The sequence below is a fragment of the Sciurus vulgaris genome (assembly GCF_902686455.1).
Source record: "Sciurus vulgaris genome assembly, chromosome: 14".
Taxonomy (NCBI): domain Eukaryota; kingdom Metazoa; phylum Chordata; class Mammalia; order Rodentia; family Sciuridae; genus Sciurus; species Sciurus vulgaris.
Window position 1 is genome coordinate 58,690,407 of NC_136475.1, and position 25,740 is coordinate 58,716,146.

A 25,740-nucleotide genomic window follows, 5' to 3' on the forward strand; every position below is an offset into this window, starting at 1 on the left:
GGCTGAAGCAGGAGGTTTGCAAATTTGAGGTCAGCCTGAGCAATTTAGCAAGATCTAGTCTGAAAATAAAAACAAATTATTATTTTTAATGATTTTAAATAATTTTTTTTTTTTTTTTAATAATTTAGAAAGGTCTGGGATGTAGGGATGTAACTCAGTGGTAAAACAGCCCTGTGTTCAATCCCCCCTACAGAAAAAAGAAATTAGGAAACCTGTGGTAAAAAGCATATTCATGGGCTTAGGGATATAGCTTAGGTGGTAGAGTGCTTGCCTCACATGCACAAGGCTCTGGGTTCAATCCCCCAGCACCCCACACACACACACACACACACACACACACACACACATACACACACACAAAAGCATGTTCACTGGCTGGACTTGCCATGTAATCCCAGTGGTGGCATGGTGGCACATGCCTGTAATCCTAGCAGCTCAGGAGGCTGAAGCAGGAGGATCACAAGTTCAAAGCCAGCCTCAACAATGTAGTAAGACCCTGATTTGAAATTAAAAATCAAAATGGCTGGGCTGGTAAGATAGCTCAGTCGGTGGAGTGCTTGCCTTGCAAGCACAAGGCCCTGGGTTTGATCCCCAGCACTGCAAAAAAAAAAAAAAAAAAAAAAAAAAAAAAATCAAAAGGACTTGGAATATGACTCAGTGGTTAAGTGGCCCTGGATTCAATCCCCAGTACCAAACAAAACAACCAACTGATTTTTGTTTGTTTGTTTGTTTGGTAGAGACAGGGTCTCAATGAGTTGCTTAGGGCCTCACTTTTGTTGAGGCTGGTTTTGAACTCTGGATCCTCCTGCCTCAGCCTCCTGAGCCACTGGGATTACAGGTGTGCAGCACCTTGCCTGGCTACAACCAAAATTAAATTGAAACATATCCACTATTTATAGAGGGAGATACTGCTGGTGTAATGAACCTATTTATTTCTGTTTATGTACCAGTACAAGGATAGATATATAATTGTTGTCCAAGAGAAATGTCCCTGTCTTAGGAGAGACTAGGCCCCTCTGCCACATTGGTTAATATTATCTTGGTTAGATAAGAGAATGTCCCCTTCAGCGCCCTGTACTTTGGCGACAGGTTCATATCACATTTCTCTGTCTTGGAACAAAGTGCCTGGTAAATGCACTTACACTGGAGAAGGGACTTACAATACCTTTCAATTAGGAGCCCCAAATAAATAATTGATAATGGCAGAATTTCTGGAATGCAAACAGGAGAAAAGATTATTTTGTGGGAGTTGTGGTGGAGTCCTATATAGTCACTTAGGTACTTTCTACTCCATCTCTACTCAAGAAATAATTTGGGGGAGGAAGAAGAATGAAAGAGAAAGGACACTAATCATTAAGTGCCTACTACATGCAAGTTACTATAATAAAAAAATTTAACCTATTATATCCTGTTCGAGTCTCTCAGCAACCATACGACAGGCACTGATTTCTCTACCTAACAAATGGTGGAGGCTTAAATTGCCTAACACAATACAGTAAAGTGATAGTAGAGATTTAATCCCAGCTCTAAAAATCTGCTTTCTGTTCACTATACCATTCTGCTATTAAAATGAAAGAAGATTCAGTATCCGATAAGAAAATATATATGAATATTTGATAGCCTGTTGAGGGAAACATAACAAAGTTTAGGATTAGATATGTCAGAAAGGGTATATTGTTCAAGCAGAAGACTGAAAGATAGCTAGAAATTGAAAACAGGAGATTCCAGACTCCTCGGGGACTCAGAAATAGAGTGTATGTGGGTAATTGAGCAGACTGAGGCTGTCAGTAATGGATTTCTTCCACATTGAGCATAGATGAACTGTGAGCCTACATTACTGACCTATACGTGGCTATGATTTTCAAAGAATAGTTTTATCACTTGTAGTGGCTTCAAGAAGATTAGCCTAAGTGCATGTTGCTGTCATTGGGAATTTACTGAGGACTGTGAGAGAAAAGCAGAGGCGCACATTCAGGAAGTTTCTATAGGGCACAGAGGAATGAAACTGTTAGAGAGAGTGTGTAGATCTGCATCTTCACTGGATATGACCTAAATGGGAGAGGGTAGCTGTTGGTAGGACGTTGCCCCAAGAATGACCTTGTCATGTGAAAGCAGGGAGCTGAAACTCCAAACCCGATTCTTGTGTTCTCACAAAAGAAAATCTAAAGTCAGACACCAAAAGCCATGAAAGAGAACTTTATTATAAATGAAAGTAAAATGAAAGTAAAGTGCAGCTTAAGCAGAGAGCATTCTCAAGAGAGATAGTGGGCTGTCTCCCAGCAGAGAACACAAAGGAGACAACACTGTCTCCAAATTTATTACTGTTTGATGTTTACCAGGAGAACTTCTGTACTCTTTGCCAATCAGGTGTTCAACTCCTTCTTTTATATCAGGTGGTAGAGTTTTTGACCTTAGTTGGTCCTCTCCAGAACTGTCATGGTGGCCTTCCTATTTAGGGGGGGGGCTTCATCTACAAGTCGATCCTATGTTAATGTGGGCACTGGGGTCAGTAGCTGGTCAGAAGCTACCTTAGTGTGCCTGTGCTACTAAAGGAATCTTCCTTCTCAGACACCTATAGCCATAATTCCTAGCTTCACACCAAACTCAATGGTCCCTGTCAAGAGTTAAGTCTCATTAATCCTTTTCTTTTGACATGTTTTCCCATTTGCTCCCTTGCTTCAGTTTATTTTCTACAAATTAATTACCACTCTGCTTTCTTGTCCACTTTGAGAACAGTTAAAGATGACTCTACAGTACTTTAAAGAACACTTGTGACCTTACCATGCATTTCACTGCTCATTGAGAGCTATTACCTAACAACCTGACCTCCATAAGGGAGAAAAAGGAAATTGCCTTCCCTCCTTCAACAGTTCATCAATCTCATCAGGAAGCCATAATGCTGGGCACAGTGGCTCACATCTGTAATCCCCGCGACTCAGGAGACTGAGGCAGGAAGATCACAAGTTCAGAGCCAGCCTCAACAACTTAGCTGGTCCTAAGCAACTTAGTGAGACCTTGTCTCAAAATTTAAAAAGGGCTGAGGATGTAACTCAGTGATTAAAGCACTCCTGGATCCAATCCCCAGTACCCAAAACAAAAACAAACCAAACAAAAAACCCATCATGGTACTGAATTTTGCAAGATGCCCCTCTTAGAATGACTACTACATTTTAGGAGCTGATTATATAATGTGGAATCAGAGTATGGGCTCCTGAAACATGAAATATACTCCTGACAGTGAATTACACATCTTGGGAAGCCAGGAGAGAAGAGATGTACAGAACCTGGTTTTAAGAAACCTGAGGGACTTGAGTTGGGCCTTGAAGAAAGGTGAGAGGAAGCAGGTCAGCACAAAGAAGAGAAGTAAAGAAATCAGGCAGGATCACTCACACTTGGACTTGTGAGCTCTGATAAATAAACATGACATCCACACCATGTACATGGGATACATTACCTGACATTATTGGTAGGATTATAAATTAACACAACCACTTTGAGGAACCATTTGGCAATATTCAAATAGTTTGTCTGGACAATTTTATTCCTAGGTGTATACCTTAGAGAAATTCTCCCATGTGCAGAAAGAAATAAGAATAGGTGGTCATTGTCATGTTTTTATTTATTTTACTTATTTATTTTTTTTTTTGGTACCAGAAATTGAACCCAGGAGCACTTAACCTCTGAGCCACATCCCCAGCCTTTTTATATTTTACTTTTTGAGGCTGGGTTTTTCTAAGTTGCTTAGGGCCTTGCTAAGTTGCTGAGGCTGGCTTAGAACTCATGATCATCCTTTTTCAGCCTTCCGAATCTCTGGGATCATAGGCTTCTGCCATCACACCTGGTTCATTGCCATGTTTTTAACAGCAGGATAATTGCAGGGTGTGCTAGTGCTCACCATAATTCCAATAATTCAGGAGACTGAGGCAGGAGGATCACAAGTTCCAAGCCAGCCTCAGCAACTTAACAGCAAGATATTAGAAACAACTTGCCTGCCAATACAAAGGAGAAGGAATAAATCAACGATTGCATATTCATCCATTTTAACTATGATACAACAGTTAAAATCAATGAAATACAGCCATAGATATCAACGAATACATTTCAAATAATAATGAAACATAAAAATAAATTGCAAAAGAATATAATCAAAATTATATTCTTATCAAATTTTAAAAACACATAAATCAGGACTGGGGGGGTAGCTCAGTGGTAGAGTACATGCTTTGCATGTATGAGGCCCTGGGTTCAATCCCCAGACCACAACACACACATGCACACAAAAAATTCTTTATATCACACATACACAGTAAATATATGCTACATATCACATATAATAGGACAAAAATCAAATTGCATGCTAATGGTAGCCCACCAGTGAGACAGTTAAATACAGCTGGGAAGATACCTTCATCAACTTGTATAGTATTTTTAAATTGGTAATGGACATGTGGATTTTTTAAATTGATCTCTAATATTTTGTGTGTCTTAAATATTTCAACTTAAAAACACCAGAAGAGGCAAGAAAGAAAAACAAATAGATGCACAGTGAAATGTTTAATAGTAGTTGTTGGGACTACATGTGGATTCAAATTTCTTCTTTTACATACTTCTTTATTTCCAAATAAATGTGTTGTTTTTATTTAAAAGTTTAAAAACTTAAACAATTAAAGGAAAAAAATACATTATAGAGACATGCTATACTGCAAGGACTTTGAACAGTAATGAGAACACGTTAAAGTCTTAATAAATATTCAGTGGATGGATGAACCAATGAGCCCTTCACCACATAGGCCATCCAGAGGAAGAGGAAGCTAGGAATGGTGGAAATAGGCTAGTGCCTGAGGCAAATGGTCCTGTGGAGTATACAGTACACAATGCATAGCAGCCATGCCCCTGTTTCTAAAGACGAACTCAGGTATAATTAGATTCATTCTGGCAGGTGGGGTTGGGTAGACGCAGAAAAGGTGATTTGCTCACTTTTCTCTACCCTCGCCCAACTTATTCTTACATTCCTTCTCTTTCCTATCTGCCTGTATATCTGAGATTTTATCACTCTGACCACCTAAGCCTGCCTGTTACCATTTGTAGGACAAATGGAAGTCTGTAGAACCAGCCCATATATAAACCAGCCCATATATCCTTGGTATAAACAGCTAACCCAAGTAACTTGGTGCTAGTTACTTCGTTGGGTGTCTACATGTGAAGAGGACAAAAGCCACTTAATTGTAGGAATATCAAGTCCCCAAACATCCAACTAGCTATCATTTCAGAAAGCTAGAACTCAGTCACCATAGAAAGAGGATACAGATTTGGTAACACATTCATTTTCTTTAACTGAGTGCATGTTTGTATTTTTACTAAAGTTCTTATACTTCCAAGCTGAATTATATACCACTTGGTAAGATTCTGCTTTGTTAAATTGACTAACAAGGTAATTCTTTGGGCTGAGGCGATTTGAAGAAGATACAACAAGAATCTGTGCAGAAAATAGCATTAATTTTCTAAATACAGCCAAGTCAATTGTATCTGTTGTGCACTAACAGAAAGACTCCTGGGTTTTAGTAGATAGCCCACTATGTAATCATCTTTGCTGAATAGCCAAGACACTTTGTTTTGAAGGGAGTGCAGAAATCCTGTGGGTTTAATTGCCAATAAATCAGCATGACCTCCAATCCCTGGCAGGCCTTTTCTACAATGATCTTTTCAACCAGAAAATGAAGAGATGGATTTTACAGTGTGTGCATACTGCCTGTGGTAAGATAACAGAATTACACTTGCCATTTTCTCTATTACAGGCTATGCTAGATAATGAAGGACTCTATTAATGACATGTTCTGTTTGCTTTTAGGTTATTTTCATCTTGTATTATAGTTACTTCTCTTTGTTATTATAGAGAGCTATCTTTTTTAATCCTATCATTTGTTAGTCCAATATTATGTTAGTTCAATATTTTACCAGAGATTGTATTCCCTAGCTAATTTGCAAAAATTTGCATTGAAATATTCTAGATCACTCAATAAACTATTCACAAACTGACTGAATTGAGAATTCTTTTTCGCTGATTTTCAAATTTGTTTTTAAAAGTAGCTACTTCAAATTTGTATTTCCAAATCTTTTTTTAAAATTTTTTTTAGATGTTGATGGACCTTTATTTTATTCATTTATTTCTATGTGGTGCTGAGAATTGAATCCAGTACCTCACACATGCTAGGAAGTGCTCTATCACTGAGCCACAACCCCAGCCTCCGACTTTTTTTTTTTTTTTTAAGAATTTAACCTTTATTTCTCACCTGTGCAAGGTGAGCACTCTACCACTGAGCTACAATCTTAGCCCCTAATATTTCCAGTTCTTAACTATAATAATGAATATAGAAATTTAACACTTATCCATACCCAAATGTAACCTAAACCTAATATTTGTACTTTTGAACTATTTGTGTATTTATTTTAATTTCAATGAGTAATATTCTGGGGTATATATTTAGACGTTTAAATGTTAATTATCTGATTACTATAAGAAAACATCAACATTTAAAACTACTAAGCAAGGAGCTGTACTTCCTACTTGATTTCTGAGTGTTCTTGATACCTATTCTGAATTGAGGATGGTGTTTTTCCTGCCTGACCTCAGGGAGCTGGACCAGATCAGAGGCTTTGTCTAACTCCAGTATCTTTGATGAAATGTGCTATGTCAGGAGGCCATCTTCTTGGGGCTGTGTGAAGACAATACTATAATGCTTTAAAAAAACATTTTAAAATGTGTTATTAGGATTGGGAAGATGCTGGGATTGTGGCAGTAGAGACACAGTTTTTAAACCTCTCCAAATCCCCACATAACAACAAATAGAGCCACCAAATAGAAAAACTGAAAACATGTGCTATAAAATTAGGATAACATATCCCCCCAAAGACTTAAATACAAGCACGTGAGAACAAACTACTAATATCTACAAGATCTGCCGTTTGTGTAGAAGAAAACAATAGGGCCTCTGATGAACCTGAAAACCTAGTAGAAAAAAATAGCAAGAGATATTTAGTGAATACAAAGTGCAACAGACCAATTCAAGAACAGCAGCCAAACTTGGGAGACCTTTGCCCCCACTCTAATAGCAGATGAGTGCAAGGGGCCCTCAGTGAGGGTGGAAGGGATTAGAACAGTTTGGTCCCAATAAATTCATGAAAACAGATCAGCCAAGGCTCCCTTGCAGAATAGAGCCTGACCCAGACTTCTGGGAGTGAAATCAAAATTGACCACGATAAAGACAATAGAAACAAAGGAAAGAGAAAACCCATAGCCACAGAATCTTAGGAAGCAAGCAGTTTTTTTTTTTTTTTTTTTTAAATTTTATTTTTAATTTTATTTTTTGTACCAGAGGTTGAACCCAGTGGGGCTTAATCATTTAATCACAGTCCCAGTCCTTTTTATTACTTATTTGTTTATTTAAAAAATTTTAATTTTGGTTTTTAGGTACCAGGGATTGAACCCAGGGATGCTCAACTACTGAGCCATATCCCCATCTCTTTTTATTTTTTATTTTGAGACAGGGTCTTGCTAAATTGCTTAGGGCCTCACTAAATTATTGAGGTTGGCTTTGAACTTGAGATCCTCTAGCCAAAGCCTCTGAGCCACTGGGATTATAGGTGTGTGCCACCGTTCCTGGCAATAAGTAGTTAATTTTTAAATACTTTCTGAAAACAGCAGAAGAAGGAGCTTTGTGAAGTTAGCATAATTACCCTCAAACAAGGGTTCTTCTAAAAGTTCAGAAAGGATGGGAGCAGTGGTGCATGTCTATAATCTCAGACCAAAGCAGAAGGTGGCAAGTTCAAGGTCAGCCAGGGTAAAACAAAAATAAAAAGATCTAGGGATATATATAGTTCAGCGGTAGTATACCTCTGGGTGTTCAGTACCCAGCACCACAATCAATTCATCAATCAATCAGTAAAAGTTCAGAAAAACTTGCCAGGTGTGATGGTATACTCCTGTAATCCCAGCTACTGTGGAAGCGGAGGCAGGAGCATCTCAAATTTGAAGTCTCAAAATGAAAAATAAAAAGGACTGGGTTCTTTTTTAGTTCAATTCCTACTTTCAAAAAAATAAAATAAAACAGAAAAACTCTTTTCACATGAAAATAAGAAACAAGTTAATTCCTATGCAACAACATAACAAAGCAAAACAAAACAAGAATAAAGAGCAGAAAGATGTCACGTCAGAAATGAAAGCACATCAGAAACATGTTCAGAGAACATATTAAGACTTTCAATTGCAAAATAAACTGAAAGATATTGACATGATACAAAACAGAAAAAACCCACAAGTCAAACTTTTTTAAAATTGAGAAATGGGGTTATAGAACCCAGGGGATTTGAAATAAAAGTAAAATCATTTCATAAATAAAGTCTTTTTTTCTCTCTCTCTCTCTCTCTTTTTTTTTTCTTTTGGCAGAGGTGAGTAATGGGGATTGAACCCAGAAGCACTTTACCACTGAGCTACATCACCAGTCCTTTTTTACTTTTTATTTTGAAACAGGGTCTCATTAAATTACTGAGGGCTTCACGAAGTTGCTGAGGCTAGACTCAAATGTGTGATCCTCTTGCCTCAGCCTCCTGAATCACTGGAATTACAGGTGTGCACCTGATAATAAAGTCTGAATTAGAAAGAATACAAAAGAATAAATATGCAGATACTATCTTAAGAGAAAGATAAGACAAAAATAATATTTTTAAGAATAATAATTTTAAAAATCAAAAAGAAATTAAGAGAAATAATTCAAGAGAAAGTAACAATTGGAGGGCAAAGAAAATCCAACATATGAATTATAAGTGCCCCCGCCCCAAAGAAATCCAATGAACAGCGTAAATACTAAAAATGTAATTCAGGAAAACTTTCCTGAAACAAAAAGAAGTAATAATTTCAATTGCAAACTGATGAAGACTCCATGTATATAAGAATATTTACCCAGAACAATCAACACCAATACATTTTTGTAAAATTGTTAGATTTCAAAGTAAAAGGGCTTCATATTCTTCAGATAGACTGCACTTTCTCTTTTCCTTCCAGTAAGTAATCCTTTTTTTCTAAACAAATCTGTGACTCAAAAAGAAAAAGAAAGAAAGGAAGGAAGAAAGAAAGAAAATTCTTTATAGGCATCTAAGCAAACAAGCCATGTGGTTTTACTAGACAAACACAGTTAGACACAGTTAGATTGCAATCAGATTTGTCAACACTTAGACCAAATGGAGTAACACATTTAAGCCATTCAAAGAAAGAAAATGCTAGCCAAAGATTTTATATTCAACAAAACTGACCTTCAGGTATAAAAAACACAGACAAACATCAGCATGCAAACATTCAGGGAAAATTGCTCTCACTTTCTCACCCCGAGGAATCTACTAGAGAAGGAGCTTTAGACAAGCAGAAAGGCTACAGACATCAGCATAAAGACCGGCATAAAGACCGCTCCTGAGCATTCAGCAAATAATTACTCATAGGACCAAGATAAATAAGGGTTAAAAGGAAGTGCACGTTAGGTAATGACTGTCTGACAATGTCAATACAGTGCAACTATTAAAACTGGGGACAGAGCTCAGTGGCAGCATGGTACACGTGAGGCCCTGGGTTCAATCCCCAGTGCCCACTTCAAAAAAAAAAAAAAAAAAAAAAAAAAAAATTGAGGGGAAAAATGGGGAAAGAATACCTGAAAAATTTTTAATGGTTTTCAGTCATTATAAATATAATGTTTCTGAAACTATAATATATGTAATACAAGATATAGTAAGTAGCAATTATGAGATATTTTAATTCTATTTTACCCTCTGCCCTTGAAAATCAGGATTCTCTGGTATGGAACACTGAATACAGGAGAGAGTAAACAAAAAAAATTCTATGGTCTTAAATATAAAAGAGAAATATCACTATTAACTAGAGTTTGTATTTACAATGTGTGCTTTATAATAAAATATGTGTTTTATAATAAAAATTTGTGTGCGTGTTTTAAAGGTAATTTTCTTTCTTTCTTTTTTTTTTCAGTAATAGGGATTGAACCCAGGGTTGCTTTTATGACTGAACTACCTCCCCAGTCCTTTTTATCTTATTTTGAAACAGGGTCTCAGTAAGTTGCCCCGCCTGGCCCCAGGCTTACAATTCTCCTGCCTCAGCCTCCCAAGTCTTTGGGATGGTAGGTGTGAGGTACAATGCCTGCATAGAAGCACTTTTCTTTTTGACTTTCATATCTCTGTCCACTGAAGAGGCCTCGAGAAAGTGACCATCCCTGCAGTCATGAGCATCCCTGGAAGCCAGATTGTGGTTTCGAAACCCTCTAATGCTATTTCTCGCTAAGAGAAAAGAGGGCTTCTTGGAGAAATGGCTGATTGCAGGTTATGGAAAATGTATGCATTTATTAGGGCGACTGTAATAAAATACTACAAACTGAGCAGCTTCAACAACAAATATTTGTTGTTTTACAGTTCAGTGGAATAGAAGGAAGTCCAAAATTAAGGTGTTGGCAGGGTTCTTTTTACAGGCTGTGAAGGAAAGGATCTGAACCAGACCTTTCTCCTTGGCTTTTAAAAGGCTGCCATATCTATCTATATGTATTTTAGTGCCCCAATTCCCCCCACTTTTTTTTTTTTTTCCCGTGGTGCTGGGGATCGAACTCAGGGCCTTGTGCTTGCGAGGCAAAACCAACTGCGCTATCTCCCCAGCCTGCCCCCCCCCACTTTTATATGGACACCAGTCATATTAGATTAGGACCCATTCTAATGACCTCACCTTAACTTGGTTACCTTTATAAAGATCCTATTTCCTTAATAAGGTCAGATTTTAAGGTACTGGTGGTTAGAATTTCAATATATGAATTTGGGGGATACAATTCATCCCATAACAGGCAGGAACTATTCAAATATCTTGTCATACTAGATAGTGAAGAAGCTGACAAAACTTACCTAAAGAGGCTCCCACTGGCCAAAGATAGGACAATTACAAATTTGAGATTCAAATTTGATAATAATTGAATAAAACCCATCATTTATATGTAAATTCATGTGTTCAAAAGTATATATACGTATTTCTATACATATATGTGTGTATGTAAAATATATGTTGTTGTTTGTTAGTTTTCTTTCTTTTTTTTGTTAATGCTGGAGATCAAATCCAGGCCCTCGTGCATGCTAGGCAAGTGCCCTACCACTAAGCTACATCCCCAGTCTATCTGTTTCTTATAAATTGGCTTCCTCTGGAGGATGATAGGAAATTAATTTATTGTCTTCAAACCTATTAATGGGAAAGAATCAAGTGATTATCCTACCTTTCTTGCATGAACAATGCCATTGTGTTACTAAATAGTAAATGAGGGGAAGTATTGTTATATAAAAGTATTCCAGCTAATAAAAAGAATAATAAAAAATATAATGATAATTAAAATTAGAGTGTCACCACTTTTCAACCCCTGATGTATTAATGGATATAATGACTAAACCAACAGCTGCTGACATCACAAAGAGGGAGAATCAACGTGTTTCACACTTGTGTGACGTGTAAAAGAAAACACCATTGCCTTGTCTTCTCAAAGAGATCAGTGTTGAGTCTAATCCTACCTCTGAATCTAGTCACCCATATGCAGAAAATAAAGACCCAGAGAAATTTGTTGAAATGCATCATGGATGTATCATCAGCAAGATCCAGGGAGTAGGAAAATATGCAGGTCACATGTTCTGACTTCTTTCACAGATAAGGTGTTCAAAGAACTAGAGAAGAAGCCAGGTGTGGTGGTGCACGTCTGTAATCCCAGTGGCTTGGGAGGTTGAGATAGGAAGATCACAAGTTTGAGGTCATTCTCAGCAACTAAGTGAGGTACTAAGCAACTTAGCGAGAACTGTGTCAAAATAAAAAGGGCTGGGGATGTGACTCAGTGGTTAAGCACCCTGGGTCCAACCTCTATTACCAAACCAGAGAGAGAAAGAGAGAGAGAAAGAGAGAGAGAGAGAGAGAGAGAGAGAGAGAGAGAGAGAGAGAGAGAGAGAGAGAGAGAGAGAAAGAAAGAGGGAGAGAGAGACCTTAACTTAAAAGGGATTTAAAAGAAAAAAAATTTTAAATAAGACAGGGTTAAGTTATAGTCTAGAGATATACATTGGATGTTTTGTTATACTTACGTGATAATACTATAAAGAAAACAAGGATGGCTTTGGGGATCAAGGGGTGTGTCATTAAAACAAACATGTGGAGAGGCTTCTGTGTGGGTTTTGGGTTAATAGAGTTCTGTTTCTTGGCCTTCATGGTGGTTACAAAGGTGTCTGCCTTATAATGACACATTAAACTATACACTTGCTTTATGTAGTTTTTTAAATCTGTTTTTTAAATGCTTTTTTGTTTGCTTTTGGGTTTTTTGGTGTGTGTGTTTCTGGTGGTACTAGAGATTGAACCCAGGGTTTTATATATGCTACACAAGTGCTCTGCAGCTGAGCTATATCCCCAGTACTTTTTATGTTATTTTAAGACAAGGACTTGCTAAGTTGTCCAGGCTGGCTTCAAATTTGCAAACCTCCTGCCTCAGTCACATAAATTGTTGGGATTACAGGTGTACACTACAAAACCTAGTTTGCTGTTCTTTTTTAAAAGTAGTACAAAACACAAAATGCTTAGAAGAGACTTGTGCTATATGTTGCTTTCATTTTAGGACACTTGTCAATGTCTCCCAAAAGTCCTCATGAGAGCCCATTTCTCCATTAAATTCAATAAAGCTCATTCTTGGAATTAACAAACATTCATTTTATTTTATTTTATTTATTTTTAACTTCTTGTTTGTTTTTTTTAGATGTACATGACAGTAGAGTGTATTCTGACATATCATATATACACAGAGTATAACTTCCCATTCTTGTGGTTATACATGATGTGGAGTTACACTAGTCATGTACTCATATACGAACATAAGACAGTTATGTCTGATTCATTCTACTATCTTTCCGATTTTCATCCCCTCCCTTCCCTTCATTTCCCTTTGTCTAGTCCAATGAACTTCAATTCTCCCCACCCCCTCATTGTGTATCACCCACATATCAAAGAGAACATTTAGCCTTTGATTTTTTGGGATTGTCTTATTTCACTTAGCATGATAGTCTCCAATTCCCTCCATTTACCAGCAAATGCCATAATTTCATTCTTCTTTATGGCTGAGTAATATTCCATACAAACTTTTATTTTAAATGCAACCTGGCTTAATAACAGTATAGAAAAAAAAGAAGCATGATACCAGCAATGTAGAAAAAAATTTTGCCATTCGACCATATTTCTGCCAAAAATAAACTTTATGCAAAGCTCCTATATAGGTATGACACCATTAGTAAGGTGACATCACAAAATATGAGAAACAAGAGAACCCTCACTATCTGGTCAGGTCTACAACCTTACTCCATTCAGATTAGACAAACAAAATAGCTTTGAGTCATTCACTCCGTTGATCTTTGGACTTTATACTGCTAAGGCTTACCTTGAAATCAATTTGTAATCCCAATGTGTAAGCCTTCAACAAAGCTCTCTATGAAGACTGACTTTCTTTTCTTTTCTTTTTTTTTTTTTATTGTAAACAAATGGGATACATGTTGTTTCTCTGTACATGGTGTAAAGGCATACCATTTGTGTAATCATAAATTTACATAGGGTAATGTTGTTTGATTCATTCTGTTATTTTTTCCCTTCCCCCCACCCCTCCCACCCCTCTGACTTTCTTGAAGTATTCAATAAAGCAAAGAACTGAAGTCTACCATGTGTCACAATAACTAGTCACCTGTTAAATGAGAGTCTAGAGGGCTGCAGGCTGGGCTTGGTGGCACACACCTGTAATCTCAGAGATTTAAGAGGCTGAGGCAGGAGGATTGCAAGTTCAAAGTCAGCCTCAGCAATTTAGTGAGGCCCTAAGCAACTTAGACCCTGTCTCAGAACAAACAAACAAATAAACAAACAAATGAACACAAATAAAAAGAGCTGAGAATGTTGCTCAGTAGTTAAGTGCCCCCAAGGGTTTCAATCCCTGGTAATCCCCCTTCAAAAAAGAGAGGGCTACAGGATATGTATCAATCAGACAATTTTCAAGTATTTATTGAGCATAAATTTTTCTAGAGTCTCAATTTCAAATATGATGTCCTATTTTAAGACTGGAGTTGGAAGCTGTAATATATGGTCACTGTTGGACAGACAGTGCATGTCTGTAATCCCAGCTACCTTGGAGGCTGAGTGAAGCAGAACTGGAAGTTTGAGGTCAGATTCGGCAACTTAGCAAGACTCTCTCTCAAAATAAAAAATAAAAAGGTCTGGGAGTGCAGCTTGGTGGTAAAGCACCCCTAAATTCAATCCCTAATACCTCAAAACAAAAACAAACAAATGAGAAGTATATGGTGACCATACCTATATTATAAACTCATTGTCTTTTTCTGCTCCTAGAGAAGACAGTGCTGCTCTTACAAGTAGATCTGACAGATATAGACTTACCACATTCTTAAACTTCTATATCATAGGAACCAGCCCCAGAGAGTCTGAGGAAGTGCCACATAACACCCAAGGTGCCAACTGGGAGAGTGGGGTGGAAAGCAGGTAGGGTTGTTTAAAGCCTGTCAATTCTTTCTTTTTTTGTACTAGGGATTGAACCTGGGGGTCTTAGCCACTGAGCCACATCCCTAGCTCTTTTTTGTATTTTACTTAGAGACAGGGTCTTGCCAAGTTGCTTAAGGCCTCTCTAAGTTGCTGAGGCTGACTTTGAACTCATGATCCTCCTGCCTCAGCCTCCAGAGCCACTGGAATTACAGGTGTGCACCAAGCCCAGCCTTCCCATCTGTTCTTTTAAGGCCCAGCTCAGCATCATTTCTCTGCTCTTCAGGCACCTTAAGAGCATTACAAACGAACTACTTAAAACCCAACTTTTATAATTCCCATTATTACTATTACATATTGTTTCTCAATTACTTTATGAATGTTAACTTTGTGTCTCCAAAGTTTCCTATAGACAACAATCACATCTTATACTTTCTTATATTCTCCACTACATACAGAAAACACTCAATATTTATGGATATCATTGGTTGATCTTTTGATTCATCCATTCATTCAATCAAGAAATACTTATTGGGGATTAACTTGCGGTTGTGAGGTTATAGCTGTGAGAAAGTCTGTGCTCTTATGAAAGGTGCACTTGAGTGGTTGGAACAGGAAAAAGAAAAACAAAAAACAGGTTAACTTTATTTTCTTTGCCAAATTACAAACCTCCAAATGACTAACTTTCTAGCAGTATCTAGAGCTAAACTACTCTTTGTCTAAAAAGAGTTCCCAGTGCATGCATTCTGCTGTTTAGTGAAAGGCAAACTAAAAGAAAAGAAAAGAAACAGAAAAAAAAAAAATACAACAAAACAAGCTCACAGGTATTAATTCTTTCCCTTTAGTGAGGCACTTACTTCAAAAGGCCACGTAGAACCTTTTAAAGTCCTGAGGTGGGAGGAGCTTCACAATGGTTCCCTGTGGTCCCCTTACTTCCTCCCATTACTTTCCCTCAGACAGATACCATGTTATACAATATAGGCATTCGTATGCACATAACGTGCTTATGTGTATGTGCTGGTGTGTTTATTAAGGTCTGTTCCTCTTGCCTGCATTTGTAGTAGTTCTAGGGAGACTTTTATTTAAAGCAGTAGCCACCCTAGTGCCTTTTACCCGCTAGGGAGATTTCTCAAAGGCAGTGCAGACCTGAAGCTGTAAACCTTTGCCTTTGTAATTCTCTTTTTTGATGTTGGAACTTTCTCACTCACTACCTGCTCTTTTTGTTTAAGCAGTAGTAGTATGTGCAAGCCTGGGAATCTGGTTCCTTCTCATGGGTGTTCTCTCTTCCATCAATAGTGTTGAAATGGAAAATTTTATAGTACTGTCACAACAGGAACATTGATTCTCTAAGTATGTGTTTTTCTGGTTTTATTTGTTTTGACAAGATAATCTTTGACAGAAAGGAGAACTAAAAAGAAGAATATAAACCTGGTGCAGTGGCACATGCCTATAATCTCAGCTAGTTGGAGGCTGAGGAAGGAAGATCACTTGAACAAGACCAGCCTGGGCAACATAATGAGATCCCATGACAGAAAAAAAAAAAAAAAAAGAAAAGAAAAAAAATTAGCTTTAGACTAATTGTCCAAACTTTATGATCTACATATGTAAGAATTATAAAATTTTTGGCTTAAAAATATAATTATAGTGCAAATTGGTACAAGGTTGCATATAACATTAGAAGGCAATTAATGGGGGGATAGAATAGAAGTTCAATGGATTAGACAAAGGAGAATGAAGGGAAGGGAGTAGGAATGGGAATAGAAAAGATAGTAGAATGAATTGGACATAACTTTCCTATGTTCATACATGAATACACAACCAGTGTAACTCCACATCATGTACAACCACAAGAATGAGATCGTAATACAATGTTACACTCCATGTATGTATAATTTGTCAAAATACGTTCTACTGTCATGTATATCTATAAAGAACAAATTAAAAATAAAGAAGGCAATTAATTGATAGATGCATAGATGCAGGTACCTTCTGAATGAGGAAGAAAGTGAAAAAGTTACAGGATTGCTTTTAAAAAGTATAAAATTATGCTGGGCATGGTGGTGCATGCCTGTAATTCCAGTGACTCAGGAAAGCAGAGGCAGGAGGATTGCAAATTCAAGGTCAGCCTGAACAATTTAGTGAGACCCTGTCTCAAAATAAAAAACAAAAAGAACTGGAAATGTATCTCAGTGATAAAGTTTCCCAGGACCACAAAAAAAAAAAAAAAAAAAAAAAAATATATATATATATATATATGTGTGTGTGTGTGTGTGTGTGTATATATAAATATATAAAGTCACCTCTGATACCACAGTTGGTACTAGCAGGTGTAATAATACTTTCTGAATAAATGGATTTAATTCACTTCTTTTAGTCACCATCCCCAAATCCCTAATACTTAGATAGTGGATTATCTATGAAGATAAGGAAACATATCATGACTATAAATAATGGGATTATAGCAAATCATACAGCATTTTAAACAAGGATTAGCATGGTCAAAATTGAGTGCTTTAAGCCAGTGTTCATGTAAATAATTCTTCACCCACTCTTTGTGCATCTTCTGAGTAATCTGATTACAGACAGACAGAAAAGTAAAAGTTTACAAAAATGGTAATCAGGAATATTTTTCATGTTAGAAACACATAAACATTTCCAATACTTCCAAGGGGTGCTCATCATGATCCATTCTTTTATATGTATATATATATATATTTTTTTTTTTTAGTTGTTGAAGAACCTTTATTTTGTTTATTTACTTACATGCAGTGATGAGAATCGAACCCAGTACCTCACACATGCGAGGCAAGTGCTCTACCACTGAGCCACAACCCCAGCCCCACGATACATTCTTTTTTTTTTTTTTTTTTTGGCGGTGCTGGGGATTGAACTCAGGGCCTTGTGCTTGCAAGGCAAGCATGCTACCAACTGAGCTATCTCCCCAGCCCCACAATACATTCTTGATGCCCAAAGAATTTCAGCGAGAGGGGTTACTGCTCTGAGGTGGGGCTGAGTGTCCTGGAAGGATGACTAATTAATGGGTTTCGTGTGGGGTGATTGTTTTATTTGTTCAAATGGAAAGGGCACATGGCAAGCAGATGGCTGTCATTTGGCACAGAGGGGCTCCAGATGACAGTATCACTCCCAAGTCAACTCTGAAGAAGCTCAGACCAACTTGACTGTGGACAGACAGTGGAGGACTGACTGCTGAGTCCTTCTCACATAGATTCTTATGCAAACTTTATGTCATGGTATCTTCTTGTGTAGAGAGCATTGTTTACTCAGCAAGTGACTTTGGAAATGATTCAAAATCCTAAGGCTGGAGTCTAAAGGATTCTAGTCAATTGGGTAGAGTTCATGTATGTCTCTTATCTTTACCAGGAATAGCAGAGGAAATATTAAAACTGCTCAGGTTTCTGCTTTATTCGGACAAATGAACAACAGATACACAGCCATCTGGTTGAATCTTAACCTGAGTTAAATAGTTGGTCTAATCAAAGCAGTTTCTCTGAGGGCGGTAGATGGTTTAAGGGCCCATGTGTTGGACAACTAGCTGAATATTTCTATCCTTAAAGAAACAGTACCTCACAACCCTTGAGGGACAATTAATTTGGTGTTGATACTGATCTATAAGTTCAAACTATAATTTTTCTCATATAATGTTTTTGAAATAGCCAGCTTGCTTCTCTCTTCTGTTTCCACAACCCACAAAACTAGAATACCCTCTCTAATTCCTTTAATAGGTAAGTGGATCTCAAAGTTTTGAAACAAGAAAAAACTTGAAAGCCAGGTCTCCAAGTGGAAAACAATGCACATTTGACTCTTGAATTATATGGGAGATGGTTCCTTTAAAAAGTATGAATCACAATGGCATAACTTAGAATAAATTTGTTTATATACTGGCATATTAGGTCTTTTGGTGGGTGCAGTGGTGCACTTACTATCACAGCAACTAGGAAGCTGAGGCAGAAGGACAGCAAGTTTGAGGCCAGCCTCAACAACTTAGCAAAACCCAGTCTCAAAATGATACTAATACTAAAACTAATACTCATACTATTAAATACAAAGTGCTGATGATGTAGCTCAGAGGTAGAGCACTCCTTAATTCAATCCCCAGCAGTGAAAAAATAATAATAGGTCTTCTGAAATTTACCCCTACTAATCTTGAGCTATGTTGAGTCACAAATTCATTAATTTTGTCAACAAATATTTACTAAGCACCTACTATTTGCGAAGTTCTGATTTTTGGCACCAGGAATGCAATGGTGATAAAAACAGACAAAAATTGTGATGCTTCCTTTTAGTGTAGTTAAGGATAATGCTTCAAGCCAGACGTAGAGGCATATACCTCAGGAGGCCAAGACAGGAGAATCAAAAGTTTGAGGCCAGCCTCAGCAAGTTAGTGAGGCCCTACACAACTTGGTGAGACCTTCTCTCAAAATAAAAAAATAAAAAGGGCTGGGGATGTGGCTCAGTTGTCAAACACTCTCAGTTCAATCCCTGGTACCAAAATAAAAAAAAAAAAAAAAAAAAAAGCTTCAGTGCATGAACCATATTCACCAATTAGTTCCAAGATTGCTCCAACAGATCTGTTTTACTTAGTTCTCTACCACTCTGGGCTCTTGTTCTTCAGTTTCTCTTCTCTCTAATCACTTCAGTTTACCACACTAATTGACAAACTTTCAGATCAGGTCTTCAGCTTTGTTTCTTGTGTTTCTAAAACTCTTTCCCTTCTGGTGTGGTTCCCCTGAACATGAATGACCTGGTAATAATCCTCCTGGCTTGCAACCCCCAAAGCTCACCACAGTTCCGTGGAGATCAGGTGGACTAGGCCACAAGCAGATACTAGACAACAGCTTTGTGCTTTGTACTAAGCTGTGGCGTGCACAGCTGTGTGCTTAAGAGTGTTTCTCAGCATGCCTTCTGATTGGCCAAGAGCAAGCTGCAAATAAGCAAGGTAGACCCAGGACAAAATAAAGCAGATGAAGATGATTTCTACCACTTTAATTTACTGTTTCTTTTTTTCACTTAGTACAATTTTTTCCACCTTTTTGGATACTGTTTAGTAATTTAGGGACCAAGAAAAGGGAATGTTCCTCCTCTGTATCATTCCTCTTCCTCCCAAAAAGGGGAGACTTGCTGCACAGCTAGGGACTTGCTCCCTGTAAGCTATTTAGAGTGGAAAGATGCCTTGAGATTTCCTTTTCTGCTCCCTTCCCTCTAAGTCGTCACTCTCTATGCTGTGCCCTAAGACTTCCAGGTACCAAGATTCAGAGCAACTCCTCACAACCACCCATAGGCCTATGTTTCTTTGTAGTAGTGGTAAATGGCATTGGCTGAATGCTGGCCATGTACTAGGCTCAACTACGCCCACTGCATTCAGTATCCTATTCAGTCCTTGCAGAGAGTAAGCTCTAAGTGGGAATTTCTTTTTCTGTTGGTCAATGATATAGGAGAGTTCATCTCTGTAGGCTGAGGTTTAAGAGTGAGAAAACATTTTGTACTAGTTGTCTATTACTGCTACCTCCTAGAAACTACAAACATTTATTTCCTCATAGTTTCAGGGGATTGAGTATCTGGAAGCAGCTCTTCTGCATGTTTCAGGTTCAAGGTTTCTCATTAAGTCGCAGTCAAGATGTCAGCCAGGAACACAGTCATCAGAACGCTTGACTGGGGCTGCAGGACTGGCTTCCAAGAAGGCTGACACTCATGGCTTTTGGCAAGAGCCTCAGTTACTTCCTAGATGTTGGCAAAGACCTCAGGTTTCATAGGTCTCTTTCCCAAGCCTGGAGCTATGGCATCCACCAGAAAGAGTAGTCCGAAAAGAAGCAGGGAGAAGCACAATGTCTTTATTGCTTAGCCTCAGAAGGGACATTCATCATTTTTGTCATCGTCTAGCCATCATATAGACCAACTCTGATACTAAGTAGGAGAGTACTATTCAAGGGCATAAGTACCTAAAGGTGTGGATCATTGAGGGGCCAGCTTGGGGTTAGCTACCACATCTTTAAAAGCTGAAAACCACAATCCAGCTCTCTTCTGTATTAAGAAAACAGGCTTAAGGTGTTTCTTATTGGTTGCTAATATTTGGCTTTATCATTAGGTATGATATAAGTGCTGACTGTCTGCAAGTGGTATCTGCCCACTCAGGATTAGGGTTGTCAATTGTCTTTGCTATTTAAGTGTGGTGCCAAGTTTGGATGATTGTATCTGTTGTTATTTTAGCAGCAGTCAGATCTGTACTGCTGTTAGTCTGACATGTCAAGGGTTCATAATTCTCATTGTACAGGTTTTGGGAATTTAGATATTTGCTCAAGATAACATTATATTAAGTGATGGAAACATGGATTCTAATACAGGCAGACTGTGGAAGCCACCCTCATAACCACAACTCTGTAGGACTCAGAAACCCACATTGAAGTCATTAATGTAAAGTGGTTGCCATTTGTGCCTGGTTAATGGAATCACATCTGGGGATAAATGCAAGGAAATCAAGGGCTCTGAAGTGGATCTAGCAGACTCTAAAACATTCTTTCCTTGGTTCAGTCTCTTGGGACTGACTCTACCCTGCCTTCTTCCAAAAACTAAATAGAAAGTAGCCATTCCTTTGGAAAATGATGCTTGCCCTGAAGATCCCATGGAGAATGACCCAGGCTCCATGGCTGATGTATAGGCATCATACAAGTGTTCTCTTAGAGATGATGCCAAATTTAAATGCTCTTAGGTATCTCCCTCCTCTGTGAAGCCTTCCTCGAGTCTCTCATGATGGTCCAGGCCCTCTCTCTTCCCATTTTGTTCAAATAAGAGTTTGGATTAGGGATAAGGAAGGAAAATTAATTTAAAATCATGGAGCACTTGGAGGGTGAGGCGAGGTGTACTGTTCTACAGATTGTTACAGAACTCTAAAACTCTTCCCAGTTAAACTCTCAAGTTCCTAGCTCTCCTTTTCCTCCAAGAATGGATGTGGAGTGGGCTATATCTCCTCTTTCTATGCATCTAAATAGGCACACAGACCCTCTCAATTTTATTTTATTTTTTGGTACCAGGGATTGAACCCAGGGGCATTCAACCATTGAGCCACACCCACCCCCTCTCTTTTTATGTTTTATTTTGAGACAGTTTCACTGAGTTGCTTAGGGACTCACTAAGTTGCTGAGGCTGACCTTGAACTTGCAATCCTGCTTCAGCCTCCTGGGATTACAGGCATGCACCACCACGCTCAGCTAGGCACTCTCAATTTTAAAGGTGTTGTTAGGGCTAATTACTGTGGGGAAACAGAAGGGGGTGGCAAAAATAACGACATCAGGAAGTTACCAAATTTCCAAAAGGCTTACCTGGTGCCCAACTTTATCCTTATCTGGTACCCGAAATGTAGATAGCTCCTTTTCTGCTCCCAAGGGTCGAGCTCTCAGCAGAGCTCCTCTGCTAGGAACCTCTTTGCTCACTTATCTCGTTCCCACAGGCTCCTTTCTCCTTCCCCAAGGATGTATAAGAAAAGTTTGGGTGTGGATACATGGACATTCTGTGCTCCCAGGCAGAGTGATTAACTGTCAGAGTCACTCCAAGACAGTTCTTTTCATCTCTCTCCATGCCTCCCTCCAAAGAAGTTTTTCATTAGAGCTAGGAGCACCAACACTGGAGTTGAGAAGAAGAGACACGGGGAGAGGCAAAGACGTGGGCTGTGAACAGACAAACCATGCCTACTTTGCTTCTTTGCCCAGAATCCGAGGTATTTGTTCTGGGTACTCCTGGACTTCCTCTCCAGGTGAAGCATTTAAAAGGCTGTGCCAGGTGGGGTATCCCTTGGAAATGTGAATTGAGAAAGGACAGATGTTAAGCTTGTGAATCAAAAGATTCTAACCTGGCATTGTCAGAAAACAAGTGCTGTGTGGGGTGGACCATTGACTCACCACAACTTGATGATATCGCACAGAAGGACCAATCTTGGCAGCGTTGGTTTGCTAAATGGGAATCAAAATTACGAGTCGTTTTTAAAGTAGAAGAGAGAGTACATCCAAAGTCAACTGTTAAAAATGTCTCCAACTGTTATTGTTCTTAATGCATTCAGCAGGAAGAGGTGAACTCTAAGTTGGAGGTGTCTGATGACACTGAATTGTTTGGAGAAGTTAAAAAATAAAAATTCACTGGAGGAGTCTGAGAAACTCCAGATGGACTGGAACATGCTGAGAGGGGCTGCAGGCTTCAGTGTGACAGCAGGTCGGACTGGAGTCTCCATAATTTTCAAAAGCAAGTTTAAAATCCTCAGATAAACTTGCTGAAAGAAGGAAAGAACTCTAGAATTCATCATTCTCTATCCAGGGGTTGAAGAGTTACTTATAGGCATGGAACAACCCAATGGTAAAATTAGAGCAATGGACTTGCTCATCCAAGACATCTGGGGCTGATGCCCCTATCTGGCTGTTGGTTTGAACTATCTGGTTCCTTGAATACTCCACACTATGACTCCTTACCCTGAACACCCCTATTTCTTTTATCACTTTCCTTCCATGACAATTATGACAGTTTGTAATTACATATTTGTTTGATAATTTGATAGTTTGATTTCATCATATGGTAAATTTAAACAGGGATTTTGTTTTCTTCAGAATTACATCTCTAATGCTACTTAGTGCCAGGTATCTAGTAGTGCTCAATAAATATTTTTTGAATAAATAAGTACAGAAGACTTCCCCCTCTGCTTGGAGTGTTTCCCTCTTCCCATATGTCTGGTGAACTCATATTTATTTTTTTTTAAGCTCAACTTGTATTGCTACTCCAAAATACTTTTCCACAGAGAAGAGTACAGATTCCTTTCTCTCTCTGTCCACTCCCATCTGAATTGCGGCACTCGGAACAGTGTAGCACAGCTGGCTGTTTGCAGGCTCTCTTACAATTATACTGTGAGTTCCTTGAGGTCAAGGACTGGGTTTTATTTGTCTTTTACTAGTTCCCAGTACCCAGTGGCATACAGTAGGTGCTCACTGGTGTTTGGGAAGTGAACCTTATGTTTTCCAGTCAGCTTGTCCAAGGCAAAGTCCATTTAGGGGCAGTGCTGAGCTGTCAGTTAACAATGCAGTAAATACGTAGGACATGGATGATGTCCCCAGATAGCACTCATGTTAACTGCTTCCCCTTCTTTTTGGGAATTGCCACTTTTCTCATTTTCTCTTGTGGTCCAAATGCAGCTTTCCAGGACACAAAAGGGTGAACCCATGTTGTAAGTTTGGGCAGTCAAAAAACTTCCCTTGGTTATTTCCTTGGATAGCTGAGTGACAACAGTTCTCTCCTCTCTGATGTTGCTAGTGTGAAGGTGTCAGCCCAAGTCATTCTCCACCACGTAGAGAAAGGAACCATCTCTAGAGAGAGCTCTGACAGGAGAAAGAGCCTCGTTCTTGTGAGACCCAGTCCCTACTTTCAGTGGTTTAGTTATGTAAGTCAGTCCATTCCACTTGGACCTAATTTTGTTCAAGTTGTAAGACTTACTAACAGAGGCAGAGCTCAGTTTGTCTGCCATGTCTGTTCCTTGTCTCTGCCATTTCCCCATGCAGCACCCAAAAACTTTCTCTAAAGTCTTTTGAACAGCCAGGGATGGTGGTACACATTTGAAATCCCAGTTATTCATGAAGCCAAGGAAGAAGGATCACAAATTCAAGTCCAGCCTGGGCAATTTAGCAAGACCCTGTCTCAAAAAAAAAAAAAAAAAAAAAAAAAAAAATTGATGGGAATGTGACTGAGTGGCAGAGCACCCCTAGGTTCAATCTTTAGTACCAAAATCAAAACAAAAACCAAAACCTTCTTGAGAAAACAATGAAAAATGACAGGCATTGTGGTGCATGTTTATGATCCCAGTGACTTGAGAGGTTAAGACCGATCAAGACCAGCCTGGACAACTTAGCAAGACCCTGTCTCAAAATGAAAAAGAAAATGGATTGGGGATGTAGCTCAGTGGTAGGTTCAGTCCCTAGTATGGGGGGGAAACACAACAAATAATAAAGAATATCCATTTGGACTTCTAGACAACATTTGTAAGACAACAGAGTAAAGTTGGTCCTCTCCCCCATGACCCTCTGTACTGAGAAGTGTTTTAAAGAATTGGTGGGTATGGGAATACTTATAATTGGTTTAGTCAAATATAAACAAATGAAAAACGCAAGGCAATTATAAACTTGCAGAGAAACTAAAAGACACACAAGAAAGAAAATATAAGTACAATATGCTTCTTTTTTGTTGTTCTTCTAGTGGTGGTGGTGGTACTTGGGACTGAACCCAGAGAAACTCTATCAGTAAACTATATTTCCAGACCTTTTTATTTGTATTTTGAGATAGGATCTCATTAAGTTGCCCAGGCTGGACTCAAACTTGTGATACTTCTGCCTCAGCCTACCAAGTAACTGGAATTATAGGCATGTGCCACACTGCACCTGGCACAATATGTTTTTTTTTTTAAATATTTTTTTAGATGTCGATAGATTTTTATTTTATTCATTGTTTATCTGTGGTGCTGAGAATTGAACCCATTGCCTCGCACATGCTAGGCAATTGCCCTACCACTGAGTCACAACCCCAGCCCCACAATATACTTTTTGATTCATCAGCAAACAGTATTTACAGTCATATTAATTATACTGAATTTTTGGATTTAAACTGAAGAACGACACAACTATGTTGGAAAAATATGGGATGGGTCATGGAAAGAGTAAGAATACTACTAGCCTCACCTACAATAAGAGGAACTCAATAGATAATATCTAACTTGATGAATAAAGAATCACAAACTCAGAAACATGGAAACAAATAGAAGAGCTTTAAAAACTGGATGTTATTGTCTCTGGATAATAGGATGGTGATAGTGGGGCAGGACTACATGAAAATACTGTTGCTTTTTGTTATAAGCCTGTTGGCATTACTTGACCTTTTAAACTATGTACATATATTGCTTTGATAAGTAAAAATTATTTAAAAAATACAATTATACTGAAAGAGCACCAGATGATTGACCTGCTCAGTAGCCTGTGTGTTTCATTACTGCTCGGCTCTTATGCTTGGAGGATTAAAGATGTGGTCAGAGCAGGGGTCAGAGGATAGGTTATGAAGAGCTTTGTGTGACAAACCAAAGAACTTGGATTTTATTGTAAAGGGAATTGGGAGCCTTCAGGGAT

The 25,740-nt window shown here is 38.4% G+C and overlaps 1 protein-coding gene across 1 annotated transcript in view; it reads left to right on the top strand.

Annotated features, from left to right (window-relative positions):
- Positions 1-25,740, top strand: part of LOC306644542 (uncharacterized protein) — a gene marked incomplete at its 5' end in the record, with an annotated part of 118,028 nt that overhangs the window by 24,101 nt on the left and 68,187 nt on the right. Inside the window, one exon of the mRNA XM_079111593.1 lies at positions 14,509-14,584. Coding sequence (XP_078967719.1) covers positions 14,509-14,584 — 76 coding nt within the window. The remainder of the gene's footprint in view (positions 1-14,508; positions 14,585-25,740) is intronic.